The sequence below is a fragment of the Equus quagga genome, chromosome 15, assembly GCF_021613505.1.
Source record: "Equus quagga isolate Etosha38 chromosome 15, UCLA_HA_Equagga_1.0, whole genome shotgun sequence".
Taxonomy (NCBI): Eukaryota; Metazoa; Chordata; class Mammalia; order Perissodactyla; family Equidae; genus Equus; species Equus quagga.
In genome coordinates, this window is record NC_060281.1 from 86433544 (window position 1) to 86449306 (window position 15763).

At 38.4% G+C, this 15763-nt stretch overlaps 1 protein-coding gene across 16 annotated transcripts in view; it reads left to right on the forward strand.

The window, feature by feature from the left end:
• Positions 1–15763, forward strand: part of MTMR3 (myotubularin related protein 3) — a 142500-nt gene that overhangs the window by 104015 nt on the left and 22722 nt on the right. For all 16 annotated transcript variants that reach the window (XM_046639339.1, XM_046639336.1, XM_046639334.1 and 13 more), the window contains 3 exons: positions 1574–1740; positions 8808–8904; positions 11394–11507. In XM_046639339.1, the coding sequence (XP_046495295.1) occupies positions 1574–1740; positions 8808–8904; positions 11394–11507 (378 nt within the window). The remainder of the gene's footprint in view (positions 1–1573; positions 1741–8807; positions 8905–11393; positions 11508–15763) is intronic.

Sequence of the window (15763 nt, forward strand, 5' to 3'; positions counted from 1 at the left end):
ACTATATTTAGTTGCCTTGATTCTATAACCTTCTTTAATCTGAAATGTTTTTCACCGTCTTTCTTTGTCTTTTATGACATTCACATTTTGAAAAATACAATCTTTTATTTTAATAGAATGTTTCTCATTTTGTGTCTGTCTAGTGTTTCCTCATGATTAAATTGAGGTTGTGCAATCTCAGCTGGAATACGGTATTTATGAGGTTGTGTCCTTTTCAGGGTATTGTATTATGTCTGGAGGCAAACAGTGTCCATCTGTCTCTTATCGATGATGTTAATTTTGGTCACTCTTGTCAAGCTGTCACCTGCTTTCTGAATAATTTCTGTGTTTGCTCCCTTGTAACTAATAAAGTCTATGGGAGGCACTTTGAGACAATGAAAATGTCCTGCTTCTCATCAAATTTCTCCATAGATTTAGCATCCATGAATGGTTTTTATTTCATCTACTCTTTGCTATATTGGTTGCAAAATTATGCCTGAAATGCGTTTTTAAATTTAGTAACTTGTAAGTTTTAAATTCCCTAAGTTTTTACTATATCTCTTTAACTATTCTGGAGTGCCAGTAAACATTGTGTTGTTGGCATATTGATGAGCCACGATGATTGAGATGAGGAGAGGGTTAAGTGACCTCCTTGGTTTTAAGATAAATATTTAAATTGCTTTTTAGCCACTGAGATTTGACTTGCTTTTGATAGATACTGGCTACAATTCACAGTTTAAAAAACTTTCTTATTAATTACTCAATTTTAAACACTATCTGCATTTGAAAAGGTAAAGTATCTTTTGCACTATTTTAACGTCCTAGTTTATACTGGAAATTGCGATTGGTAATAGAATTGTTTTGTTCTCTACATGGTCACAGCTGAAAGTGTTGATGTAATATATCTTATTTTGGATATAAAGTTGCTGATTTGTTCTAATTGCTAAATAGATTTTGAAATTATTCCTTAACTGGTGAAAAGTAGTGCTGTAATTTATTTTTGAGCTCTGCCTAATATGTTAGAATGAAAAGAACTTCTCTAAACATATTTCTTGACAACCATAAAGCTTTGATGGAAGAAGTAGAATGAAACCCCATTCATGGAAGAGAATGACTGCCATTTTGCTGTAATAATTGTCATTAATCTGAGAAGAAATTTCATTAGTCAGAAAAATAAATTTTCCACGTTTAGCTTTATTCTTTTTGACATTTTGCACCATTGACCAAAATTTATCAGATCTGTTTTAATATAAATGATAAACATGTGAATGACCACCTTTAATGTTTGTTTTTTTGAGGAAGATTAGTGTTGAGCTAACATCTGTGCCCATCTTCCTCTATATGTGGGACACCTGCCACAGCATAGCTTGATAATCATCGTGTAGGTCCCTGCCTGGGATCTGAACTGGCGAACCCTAGGCTGCTGAAGCAGAACACACGAACTTAACTGCTACACCACTGGGCCGGCCCCAACCTTTAATGCTTTTTGACTGTAGTTGTCACTTTACCCTGAGTAGCGCTCTTGAAATGGTGAGCTGTCTTAGGTTTCATTGTCAGCTGTCTTCTGATTACACACTTGTTTGGCTTTACAAAGGTGTCAGTTCTCAACCTTTGAGCAGTGTCAAGAGTGGCTTAAGAGACTGAACAATGCAATTCGGCCACCTGCTAAAATAGAAGATCTCTTCTCATTTGCTTACCACGCTTGGTGCATGGAGGTCTACGCCAGTGAAAAAGAGCAACATGGAGACCTGTGCAGACCAGGTAGGCCTTTCTTAAATGTGCAGATGGTGGCTTTATCAAACTACCACTTGAGGTTACCCTTAGCATGAAATGAGTCTTCTAAGCATTCATGTATTCAATCATATATTTTGTGGAGCACCTAGCATGTGCCCATCATTCTTCTAAGCTCAATAGAACATGTTTTCTGCCTTTCGGGGGAAGGGAAGAACACTAGATTTGGCATCACAATCTACTGGGCCTAAAAATAACTGTAGTTAAGGTTTGATGGGTGTTATGGAAGCCTAATGGAAGGGAGCCATGAGTGTTGTGTACACTAACTTCATGTTAGAAGTAGCTTTTGAGTAGGCTTTGAAGGTTGAATTAGAGAATGGGGAAAAGAACTTTAGACACAGCAAGTAGCATGAACAAAGGGATAGAGGTATGAGGTTACGCCACAGAATAGTGGAGTACAAAATAGCCTTTTGCTATACTCAAATTTTCAAGTCATAGATTACCTGTTGTCACCCTTTTCATCCCATAGATGATGAAACAGAGGTCTAGAGAGGCTGGGTGACTTCCCTCAGGACAAATAGAGAAGCTGCGCCCATACTGGAATCCAAGCTTCCTGACTCCTCATGAGATCTTTGTCCTGCTTGCTATCTTTCTCCCTCAGAAATGGCTTAGACCAAGTTCATGTTATTTCTCTGTGTAGTTGTCTGTAAACTTTATGCTGCCATAAATAGAACTTTGCTGGTCCAGCACTGAATCTTTAGTGTATCCAATTTGGAAGCAATGTCTTGAATTCTTAAGCAGTGAAAAGTTGTGAGCTTCATTCCAGTACAGTTTACTCTTGAGACTTTTTTCTTTAAACCTCAATTTTTAGTACTGAGTCTTTAATCTTAACAATTCAACCCTAGGTCATTTTAAACATTTGAGGCTAATCTAGCTATTCTTGTATCACTTTGTTTCCTGCCTCTTTCACTGGTTGAAGCTTCTGGTTCATGTTCTTGTTTAACTAAAATATAACAAACGTAAGCATCATCTTATCCTTAAAGATGTTTTAACATGTACTATTGTTTGACCCTCATGACTTCATCAAACAAGCAGGATAGGCTGGTGTCTCCATTTTGGGAGCCAAAGAAATGGAGACTCAGAGGTAAAGCCTGTTGGCAAGTCCTACTGCTAGTTACTGACAGATCTAGGACTTAAATCCAGTTCCAAGCTGTTGACGGCTGACTGCGTGGGGTGCTGTGGATACAGAGATGAAAAACAGAGGTATGTGCCCTTCTGGAGCCTCAAGGAAAGCCTTAGGAATCCAAGCTTCCTATGAACCTGGTCAGGCTAGTGGAGCCCAAAGTCACCCATAAGAGACCACATCAGCCTTGAAAGGTTATGAGAATGTGCTTAAACTCTCTCTCACTTCACTCCTTTGTCCATTACCTCTTTCTTTTTTCTTCTTTATTGAGATGCCATTTCATTTTTAATTTTATTATTTTTGTTTATAGCTCTTTTCAGGTTTTTTTTTAGAGGTAAAGTTTGCATACAATGAAATGCACAAATCTTATGTGTACATCTGCTTAGTTTTTAACCGTTACATCTTATTCATGAAATTTCTAGTCTCCATCATCTTCTAGGATAATGAAGTTAATGAATCTAGCTTGCTACATTATATTATAGAAGAACTTTAAGACTTTTATTTTTCCTTTTTCTCCGAAAGTCCCCTGGTACATAGTTGTGTATTTTTAGTTGTAGGTCCTTCTAGTTGTGGCACGTGGGATGCCATGTGCTTGATGAGCAGTGCCATGTCCGAGCCCACGGGGCCGGCCCCAAGAACTTTAAGACTTTTAACTCCAAAAGGCATTTCCTAGTTTTGCATTGCCACCTTTTAGTCAACAAGGCTTGCTTTCTCCCAGCCTGTTCTCCCACAACCACAGACTGAAAATTCCTCATCTTTTTAGATGATTCCTTATTCTCTTGATAATTTTACTTGTTTTCTTTTGGATTTGAGCCAGCTCTTAGGATATTCTTAAGATGTGCCAGGTCAGAACTTCATTCTTGTCTTTTTGTTATAAATGGCTTTGTCCTGAGCTGGGATGACTTTGGTCCTCAGGCCATTTCTTTCCTGATATCTGGTATTCTTTGGCCACCAGGACATACAGATGACCATGGTGTCCTCTGTCTGTTTATGAGTTTGTGATCGATGGAAGCATTTGGGGGGTAAAGTACTGATTTAGGAACTATAAAACCTGAATTCTTGACCATACTCTACCATTTAATTAAAAAAATAATACTGGGCAAGCTATTTATCCTCTTCATAGTTTCCTTTGTTCTTCAAACTGGGACATTCTTGTTCTTTCTGCCCAAGCTGATTGGGGTTTCCTGAAGATAAAGTCTGGTAACATTGGAAAGTTCAATTCAGTAAATGTTTGAATGCTTACCATGTGCTGTGCTTGTGAAAATGTTTTGGAAATTAGGAATATACAAGGTAATGCCATTGTAACTGATTGGCTGGAACTTTATGAATAAAGGTTGTATTTTGTTTCTTCCCAATATGTGCAGTCCACACTGAAATTAACCTGTTCCCACTCACATGGAATCTTATTTTACTTCATTGACGTGGTTAGAGTGTGTATGGCTTTTTCCTTTCATGTATTTTCACTGTGGAGTACAGAGGGAAAACTTGCTCTTAGAAAATACCATGGGGCCAGCCCGGTGGCGCAGTGGTTAAGTTCACACGTTCCGCTTCTCGGCGGCCCAGGGTTCACCGGTTCGGATCCCAGGTACGGACGTGGCACCGCTAGGCAAAAGCCATGCTGTGGTAGGCATCCCATGTATAAAGTAGAGGAAGATAGGCATGGCTGTTAGCTCAGGGCCAGTCTTCCTCAGCAAAAAGGGAAGGATTGGCAGCAGTTAGCTCAGGGCTAATCTTCCTCAAAAAAAAAGAAAACATGGTGGCACTTTTAAAGCCAGTCAACCTGGTTCTTCTGTCTCCACCCAATATCGTTGCGTATCAGTGGTGGCTACAACATTACTCACCAACTGTGAGCATATGAGACAACCACATTCTTATAAGTCATCTTTGGGGTGAGATAGCACTTGAGATATTTCAGAGTAATGCCTTTTTATAACCTCCCCCAACATGTGAGATCACAAGCATAGACTCTGAAGGGTAGAAGTTAGTTTTGTCTTTCAGCAGTTAATAAAGCCTTTTATGGATCCTTCTCTCCTTAGCCTGTTAGGAGTAGAATGTGTCAGAGAGGAGGGAAATGGAAAAATTAGATCATTGCCTTCTATTCATATATATCTTGGTTTCTGACAGTGAACCTGTCATAGTTAAGCCAGCCATACCATGGCTACAGCTGTAGGTCTTCATCTGCTTTGGAAGAAGTCTAAACATTGCTATAGGAATTCATCTGTGAAACTTGCAAAAACTTTTGCAAAACTCTTGACTTTGCTCTTAGCCCCATTTCAAACTCTAAAAAAGAAAGGGACTAAAAAACTTAAAGCTTCTCTCCCATGTGTTCAGCTTCCGTCTGCTCATTGTAGCTGCCTTCTTGGTGATCATTCTATACTTGAGCATTAATCTGGAATCCTGACAGATGACTGGGCAATTCAGTTGCTAGTTTAGTAGCATCAGGCCCACCTCTCTGACCTCTCTTGTCTGAAATGCCCATGAAGCACATCTTGTTTAACCACGAACAGCATATGACTCTGGGTCTTATACTGTTGTGCAGCTGCCTATTTAGTATAAAGTAAAAGCCCTTGCCAGCAGTCTGTCTACCGAGTTTGAATGCAGTTCAGTAAGTGTGCATCTAGATGACTGTACTGCTTTGTCCATGGAAAAGAATGATTCCTCCTTCCGTATTTAGAAATCTGGGAGGGCTAGTTCTCACCTTCTCTGAGTCTGGTACTGGCCTTCTTCACATACTGGCCTGGCTCTTTTATCGCAGGCCTTTAAGCTGTGTAGAATTGTTGGCGTGAATACTCAGAATCACCCAGGGAGCTAGACTTTTTTGGGGAAAAATTTTTTGGACTGCCACTTGACACTGTGATTATGATAGAAGGACTCACTGCTTTAAAAAGTTTTTATTCCCATTAAAATAAGAATTGCTGGACTATTTGTCGTGCAAGAAATACTAAATGTTAAAAAAGGATAAATCCTCATTTGGGGATGGGGAGGCAGACAGAAAGGGTTGAAATGGAACTACAAAGCCAAACAAAAAATTTACAACCTTATGTGTAGAAAAAGGTACCCTCATACACTGCTGGTGGGAATGCAAACTGGTGCAGCCACTATGGAAAACAGTATGGAGGTTCCTCAAAAAATTAAAAATAGAACTACCATACGATCCAGCCATCCCACTACTGGGTATTTATCCAAAGAGCTTGAAGTCAGCAATCCCAAAAGTCCTATGCAACCCAATGTTCATTGCAGCATTATTTACAATAACCAAGACATGGAAGCAACCTAAGTGCCCAGCAACAGACGAATGGATAAAGAAGATGTGGTACATATATACAATGGAATACTACTCAGCTGTAAAACAGAACAAAATCATTCCATTTGCAATAACATGGATGGACCTTGAGGGAATTATGTTAAGTGAAATAAGCCAGCGAGAGAAGGATAATCTGTGTATGACTCCACTCATATGAGGAATTTAAAATTATGGACTAAGAACAGTTTAGTGGATACCAGGGGAAAGGTGGGGTGGGGGGTGGGCACAGAGGGTGAAGTGGTGCACCTACAACATGACTGACAAACATTAATGTACAACTGAAATTTCACAAGATTGCAACCTATCATTAACTCAATAAAAAAAAATTACAACCTTAATATTAAAAATAAATTGAGATATTACAGCATATCTAATGTTGAATCAGTGGAGACATGAGCATTCTGAGAGGGAAATTCAGCAATAGATGTGCTTGCCATTCACTTTTCTGGCTGAATAAACGTAAGTGAACTTCTAACACAATTTGGCAAAAGCCAGTTGAATTACTTATGTATGTAAGGTCTGCTGCTAGATCTTTTTCAAGCAGTGGTTTTCACACTGTAGGTTGTGATCCACTAGTGGGTCATGAAATCAAAGTTTTAAGAAATGAAATATGAATTGAAACATTTAGAATAGAAAATAGCAAAATGTCTCACACATACAGTAAAGGTGGTTATTGTTTTGTGAAACCTTTTTTTAAAAATAAACATTTGTATTGAATTGTGATGTAAAAATTCTTATTGTGGGTTGTGGTGGTCAGTTTCAAAGTTCATGAAGTCACTGCTTTAGAGGGTACAAAGATAATTAAAACTCACTCCTTGTTCTCAGGGAGCTTGAAATAAGAGATTTTCTATGCTCATTGCTCAGTATATATTTCTTTGTAGCTCAGAATTTCATGCTCTGGATGGTGGTTTTAAGCCCTTCTTTGGGCAGTGGTTCTACGTAGTAAATTGCTGGTGGTGGTGGTGATTATTATTTTGCCAGTGATTATTTTAAAACTATAGGATCCTTTTAGGGTATCTATGTGTTTAAGATAGAGGTACTAATGTACAGGACCATTAATTAAAGTACTTTACCTTTTGCAAAAGACTTGGAGCTGTATCTCAGGGTGGGAAAAATCTCATTTATTGAGGAACTTGATAGTGGCCATAGTTTTATAGCTGTTAGATTTGGATTATAAGTAAAAGACTCCCTGTCTAGTATTCTTGATGGTCACTATTCCTCGCAATTTGTAAACAGATGGAACCCCAATTCAGATAGTTTTTTTCCCTATTTGGAAGCCTGCATCCCTTCTAAAACTTTTCCAAAATAGGATAGATTCAGTTGATTATTTCTTCCTGCATCTCTGAACCTCATCTTTTTATAGCTGTCCTTCAGGAAGCATATAATACCTAGTTTAAGTTCAAGAAAAGCAGTTTAAATGGGAAGTAGTTTTATAGAATCGTCCTTCATTCAAGTAATTGCTGTTTCCTGTTCTGAAGCTTCTTTCCCAGGGGGAGCAAGACTTTATACTTTGATCACTAAAGCAGTCTGTTTTGTGCTTTTATTTATTTTTGTAGTTTCTCCCAGCCCCCACTATCATTTATTTTGTAACCTATAACACTATATATTAGACATACTGCTTAATGGTTTTTTGTTTGTTTGTTTATAAAATTACTGCCCTATGACTGTTTTCAAGGAAGAAAGTTATTTCAGGTTTAATGACTTTTATGTTAGATTCATTTCTGCCTTCGTTGCTCACTGTCCTAAGGAAGAGGAAGCCAAATTCATTAGGGCAAATGTAGGCAGGTTATACTTGTTTGGGTGGATGTTCTTACAAATGCTGAGCACTTTACTTAATAGTATGGTATTTCCTGAGATTCCTGGGTACTGGCAGTTATCGGTCCATGATCTCTTATCTACCATTATGTAATTTGTAAGGCTGTGGAAATGGAAAGATTTTTCTTATTTTACTTGGTGGGTTGACCCGATCTGAGATGACATGAAACTATTTGTTGCTTTATTTATCCCATTTAGTAGGAATTATGCAAACATTTTACTGTAGAAATATTAATATTTGGTTAAATAGACCCTGATGAGAGCGTTAACTTAGTATTTTAATATATGCACCATCTTAAAATCCAGAAAACTCTCAAGTGCTAAAATCTGGCCCAGAGGGTTTCCGATGAGGAGTTGTAGTTCTATTTCTACTCTTGGTGAATTTCTTGATTTTATTTCTTTTGTATAGTTTCAGGTTGAGTGTGGAAATAGAAAAGTAGCCAGTATAGTGACAGCATGTGTTTGGGGACCAGACAGACCTGCCATAATAACCTCTCTCAGTCTCAGTTTTGTCCTCTGTAAAATGAGCTCAAGGATACTACCCTCAGAGTTGATAGCAGTGATTAGATGATATAACGTAATTCCTGATCAAAATTAATTTCCTCATTCCTTTTTATAGTCTTATCCTGAAGGAGAATTTTTAACTAACACTAAATATATATTGTTTTATTTGTATAATATCTACCTGTATTTTTTTCTTTTTCTCTTAATAACTGAGCAGGTAGCTGTGCTTTTAGTCTACCTGTTTTGCAAAAGGGTGTTCATTTCTTTCTTTCTGCTGTCTTTGGCCCCTAGGGGAGCACGTAACGTCAAGGTTTAAAAACGAAGTGGAGCGGATGGGTTTTGATATGAACAATGCCTGGAGGATTTCCAACATCAATGAGAAGTACAAGTGAGTTGCATGGGTCCCTTTGGACTGTGTTTCACAGCCAGTGCCTTTGCAAAAACCCCAGTTCTCATGTGACAGAACATTTGAACTTAGACTTTTTCTTTTTCTTTCAAACGGAATTTTATTTATTCAATGTAAATACATCATCTTCAGGGTACTTCCTGAGCCATATGTTCCCATTGCTATCACTGGAGTGAAAAGTAATGCTTACTTAATAGGATTCTAGAAGCTTCCTTTCTATCCCTTCCAGGCCTCTGTTCTTCCTGGCACATGCACGTCTAGATGATACTGTGTTTACTTGTAGACAGGCAGTTTCTGTTATTCTCATCACCACTTGACATCACGTTAGAGATAGAATTAGTGATCTTATAAGCAATGATAAAACACTTAGGAGCTAGTTTTTATGACTATAACTTTACTCCAGATCCTATGAAATAGGCATAAGTATTCTGGTATTCAGTATATTGACGTGAAACTACTTCACAGCTACAATCATTTAATCATTAAATAGTAACATTATTAAATATTTCCCAAAACCTCTTTCCTTAAAAGGTGTAAGTACTTTGGTGGGAGAGGGCAGTAAACCACTTTGATTTTGGTGATCCAGGTTTCTATGAATCAAAATAAAATTGTCCAGGAGATTTAAATTAATATATCCTTCTCTTAAGTTTCCCTGCAGCAGTTGGAGACGTTAATTATCCTTGTTGTCCTTTGAGCTGCCTAATTATGATAGCCATTTTCCTGATCTATTTGTGGGTAGCCATCAGAACATTTCGTTTTTCACTGGTAAAATTATAATTACTGTACATACTCTTGACAGGGACCTTGGCCAAAGAGTTAGGAACCTCTGGGGTGTTATGAAGCCTTGGGAGCTACAGGTCTGCTATACCTTTGCTTTTCTCATTGACAAGTCAAAGCAGGGAATGAAGGTGGAGACTGGAGGAGGGGGCCTCAGAGAGCCTGAGGCTTTCCTCACGTGTAACCCACCTCTCCTGTACTGGAAACTCCTTATCTATAAGTGAGCAGCTAGTATTTGCTGAAGCGCTGACTACTGGGTAGTGTAATACTTATAATGATCAGAAAATTGAGTATAGTCAAAAAACTGAATTAAGCTAAGCTTGTTGAAAAAATGTTTGAGTTCAAAAGCTATTGGTTTTTAAAATCTCTATTTAGTATTTAAAATCTCTATTTAGTATGGGTTTTAAAAAACCCATAGTTAACTTCTTGTCTTTTGAGTCCACTATTTCTAACTCAAAACCAGTCTTCAGGATATTGAAAAGTTCTTCCCAATACAAAGGAAGAATGAGAGGCAAATTTACTCTTAAGTTTAAAACAAGATAAAAGGAGCAAGACTCATGGTTAGAGTATTAACTGTGATCACCGTGTCCCAGGTTATTTTTAGGAGTTTGTGAGTAGGTGTTAGGAATTTTATAGAGCTGCTCTTGTTGCCATAGCCATTCTGCTGGTTCAGTGGCTTTTAAATTCCTAGTACTTCGTCTTCTGGAAATTGAGAACAGGAGTGAGAGATTTAGTGCAGAATGACCAAAACCCCTAATTCCTAAGCCACTTTGTGTTTTTCTCCCTCTTTCCCTAATGCATAGATAGGCTAGGGCAGGTTGGTGGTGGCGGAGGAGGAGTTTGTGTATTTTAGGATTTGGATTAAAAGTCTTATTTCCTTCACTATTGAAAAGGAATATTGGGATAGCCATAGAGAGACATCATCCTGTAAGTAAAAAAACCTGTCATAAATACTCCCTTTCTAGGGCACCAGCTTGACTAGCATCTTCGCTAATGAAAACAGAGCTTTTTTTCCAAATGTAGTTTGTTCTGAAGTGTATTTTATAGACATTATGATTAATAGTTTATTCACATTACTAACTTGGCTCAGTGGGGCTGTGATTATACATGCAAATGGCTGACCTCTGGTACTGTTTCTACATGTCCATGGCTGCACCTGTTCCCTATAATTGGGACACCCTGTTTGGTTCACATCAAAGAATATGTTAGTAATCTTCTAAGGTCTCTGGAAACTTGAAATTGTGGGCTCTCATATGTTTCCCTTTGACAAAAGCCTGAAAGACTGAAGGTCTGGTAGAGGTGACACAGACTTTCACTTCTGTAGTGAATTCACTGGGCAACTGTGTAGTTAAAAGTGACCTGTGTATTTGTTATAACAGAGGGGTATGGTGGAGTAACTGCCTCTCAACGCCCCCCTTTTTCATTGATGGTTGAGGTTGCCAGATTACCCAAAGGCAGCATTGAGTGGAACAAGCCAAGATAGTATCACATTATACATACATAAGTAAACACCTGAGGCAGCCCATTCTCCTGGGCAGACCAAGACTCAAGTGATGCTCCTCATTGCCTTTTAACTGGCTCTGGGGTAGCTTGATCAACATCTTTGTGCTGGCTCACCTAGTATCTCTTCCTCTTCTCCCTCCCTTTCTCCCTGTCCTCTGCCCCCTCTCCCTCTTTCTCATCTTCCCTGTTAGGCTATGTGGTAGCTATCCACAGGAGCTCATAGTGCCTGCCTGGATCACTGACAAAGAACTAGAAAGTGTAGCAAGCTTCAGATCCTGGAAGCGCATCCCTGCTGTCGTCTACAGGTAAGTAAGCCTGGCCAGGCCCACCGCGGTCTGGTGCTATTGCCCACTGCATGTGGTCTGCCAGCTCTCCTGCTGCTTACCTGGGAAGGGAAGTGGAGGGGTTCAGTGAACTTTCTAGGTAATTGTATGCTTGCTTGTTGCAAAGCTGTTCTTCTAGTCAGACACACCACTACTTATTTCATCCAGAACACTAGCTGATGGTTCAACTGACACTGATTAGAAAATTTCAATAGAAAAGAGGCTGGTCTTGCTATTTTAAGATCCTTCTGACATTCTCTTGGAAGATAATGTGCTGTCTGCATTTAGCTTCAGATGTTGGCTTTTGGATTGAGAGAGATGAGTTCTAGAAAGTGAGAATTGCAAGGATAGAGTTGAATACTTTGTGATTGTCTTTCTGGTTAAAATTTAACACATGGAAGAGCTCTGCTTTGAGAGGAAGGATTTAGAGAAGACGGCTAGGTCTTAGCTGGATAGAAGATCTCAGAGATCAAAGGCAGGAGAGCCAAAGGAGGCAAGTTCTAGAAGGGGTTGGTGGTGGGGTGATGAGCACAGGTTTTGGAGTTCAAGTTGTTTCTCGGACACTCCTTGCTATGCCACCTTGAGGAAGTTCCTAATTGACCTCAGTCTATTCCTAAATTAGTAAAATGGAAATAATATTCTCACTTTGAAGGTATGCTGTGACATCTGAATATGAATCTATAAACACTGGGCTTCTCTAAGAAATATCTGGAATAGATTGTATTCCTGAGGGCTTCTTTTATAATTCAGTGAATGGCTCAGTTCTCACAGGATCATGTTAAATTTTTAAGAAGTCATTCCCTCTTATTTTGGAACTGTTTCAAATCTCATCTCCTTGTAATATTCACATTCTCGATTTCATTTTCTCCGGTTTGCACACTTTTTGAACTCTTCTTAATTTTGGACCAAACCAGTAGAGCACAGTTAGAAACTCTTTCGTGCCAGGAGGCATTCTATTGAAATACTGAGGTTGGAGGAGGGGATTTATCTCCTTGTGGAATTCTCACCGAGATAACCAGCTTGTTCATTTAGTCCACTAAAGGCAAATTCTGATGGCCACTCTGAATAGAGAGAGATGGAAAAGTATTTGCTTCTGGCCCAGTGGAACCCATTAAGTTTTCAATCTCAATTTTCATCACTGTTGTTTTCAGACACCCCTAGAAAAGTAGGTCACCAAATTTACCTATCACTCAAGTGATAAGGATGACACAGGAATTAGAGAACAGTTAAAGCTGAAAGGATTTATGAGTCTTATCAGTGATCGGCCCAGCTCAAATAGGGAAAGCAGCCAGCTGCTGCTCTGTGGCCAACAGCTGTGTTAGTTTAGCAGCCCTGGCATTGTGGGGTTTGCTGACTTTGAGCATAAGGGGAAAGGACTCTCATTTTCTAAGTAAGGGGCTTTAGGTGAATTCTCCCTGTTGGTAGAGAAGCGTAAGAGTGTAGGTTGAAGAAAAACTTCTTAGAGTAAACATGGGAAGCCTTTTTTCCCTTTTAAAATTTATTCTAGAGGGCATGAGCCATAGGGTTTTTTCCAACCCTTTCTAAAGACCACAGAGTATATATAAATGAAGAAAATTTTTTTTGAGGAGTCAGGTTTTCTTAGAAATTTTTTTTCAGTTTTGGCTATATCTTGGAATAATGGATTTCATAAGTAAAATAGCAGAGTGGGAGATAATATTCCCTAGTATTAACTCTTACTGAAAATTTATATTTGCAATTTCTTAGAGAAAATCTGGTCTCTAAAGATTACAAATGGAAGTTCTTAGTGTAGTTCACATAAAATCAGCCAGGCTTCCAGGAACTGGCCTCTGTTTCAGAACGTGTGTCTTGTATTTCTGAGCTCCAAACTAGGTTGTTATATTATTTGGGAGCTTTGTAAGGGGTATGTTGAAGAATGTTTTGGAATATTGTACCACTACCACTTTCTGCTTTGCCAGTCCAGGTGGCAGGATGCTTCTGAGTCCAACATACATTTACTGAATTTAGTTGTCTGTAGACTGCAGTAATGATTCCTGAGGTTGCTGGCAGAAGTTACTTGACAGCACCATGCTGAACCAGTGCCTGATTAGTGCTTTCTCCTGCTGTGATGAGAGAGTACTTATTTGGATTTATTATTGAAGACAGAGATTGCTCTAACATAGCAAGATGGTGCGAAGGCCGCCCATCTGTAGTGCAGTTCACAGCTTCCCCTTTTGTGCATTGAGTGATTGTTAGAAACGTCTAGACATTTAGGGGGCTTGCCTAATACTAACTTAGGGATAGTTTGAATATTTATGTGTTTCTATATAAAATTGAAGCATTCATTGTTTAGTAGGGGATTCATCCATTGGACATCTTAATTTTTATACTTTCACTGGTCCTTTTTGTTAAAATGATAGATATGCTCTTTAGTGATTTTTTTATCTATAGTGTTCTAATTCTCTTTCATGCAGTCTAAAGCATCTTCGAAGACTGCAAAAAACTTAGCTGCTTATTGCAACAGCTCAATTGCAGTCTAGCGATTATAATGCCATGGCCCTTAAATCTCAAGACCCAGGCTGAAGAGTGCCATCTTCTGTCCTTCTTGGGTACTACTGGGAAGCATTGCAGAGGAAGAGGATGCTCAGGAAATGCCTTGCCAGCCTCTGCTATAAAGGTTTGGCATCAGTCAGCTCAGCGGTTACCTGGCTCCTATTACTATATGCTAGTAGGCATTTTAAGAATCAGTGAGGTTTTATTTCCAGTTTGGCTCCATTCAACAGGTGAGCCAGTTGAGTGTGTTTGGCGATATGCAAGTACTTTCCATTACTTGTCTCTTCCAATGAGGAAGAATTTAAAAGCTAGAAGCAAAAACTGGTGGTTCCAGTGGAATCTGATTATTGCCAAAGTTAATTTATAGCTTGTGAGCTTTAGGATTAAAAACAAAAATCTTTCTCACATTGTTCCTTGAAGAAGACAAATAGATTCAATAGTATGTTTTATTTAAATTTATCTATACCCTACACATGTGTTACGTGCATATGCATGTATGTGTTTAGAAACAATTTTAATGGGAGGCAAGACACTGACAGTTCCCTCTGGGATATACAATTGGGGGACATTTAAATTTTTTGCTTACTAGCTTTTTATTCTGCTAATTTATTTTTACAGAGAACTGATTACTTTTATAACTTATAAAAAATAGCTTTATTGAGATGTCACATATACTTCACCCTTTCAATGTGTATAGTTCAGTGGGGTTTTTTTTTTAGTGTATTCACAGTGTTGTGCAGTCATCACTATGGTTAATTTTAGTACATTTTCACCACCCCAGAAAGAAACCCAAGACCTGTTAGTAGTCACTCCCCATTCCGTCCCCAAGCCCTCTAGCTCTGGCTTACTAGTAATCTCGTTTCTGTCTCCAGATTTGCCTATTCTGGACACTTCATATAAATGGACTCATACAATATGTGGCCTTTTGTGACTGGCTTCTTACACTTAGGATAACATACTCAAGGTTCATCCATGTTGTAGCATGTATTAGAACTTTATTCCTTTTGATTGCCGAATAATGTTACTTTTATAACTTTGTAATTGCTAAAATTGCCTAACTAAAATTCCTAATTAGGAAAAGACTGGGTGTTAATAGCATCTTAAAGTAGGCTATGAGTATGATTTCTGGTCTTATTTCTTGAAAGGGGATCTATCAGAGGATGGCTTATTGAGGTTTATGCTATACCTTTCCTTCTAAGAGCTTAAGGAAGGGTAGTTGGCTCATTGAGCTACCTGCCTATAATAAGAGTAGTTTGTGACTCATGAAATCTCAGGAGATTTTATAAAGCAGTCCATTGTGGCCCAGGTAAGTGTTTCAGTCCCAAAGGTGAGATCTTATTTTGAAAAGAATCTCCAAGCCAGCCCAGTAGCACACAGTTGCTGCTGTGGGCTCTCAGAAGTTAGTGAGGAAACAAATATTTCTGTTTCAGCATCTATTATGCCAGGATAGTCAGGTGCAGTATTAAAAAGGAGAGATTAATGTTTCATTATTGAGTAGCAGAATTAGTGTAGTATTTGTAGATTATTTTTTCCTGATTTTCCAAAAATAAATTTAAAGATTGAAACTTTTACTTTATGAATATTAAATTTTCTCTAACACATTTATCATTGTGTTTGTCTCTAAAATGGTATGATAAATGAGAAAGATCCAAATAGGTTTTGTTATTATTCTTGTTGCTATATAAGATTTCTGCCTTGAGAAGACTTGAAGCTAACCCATCACTTAC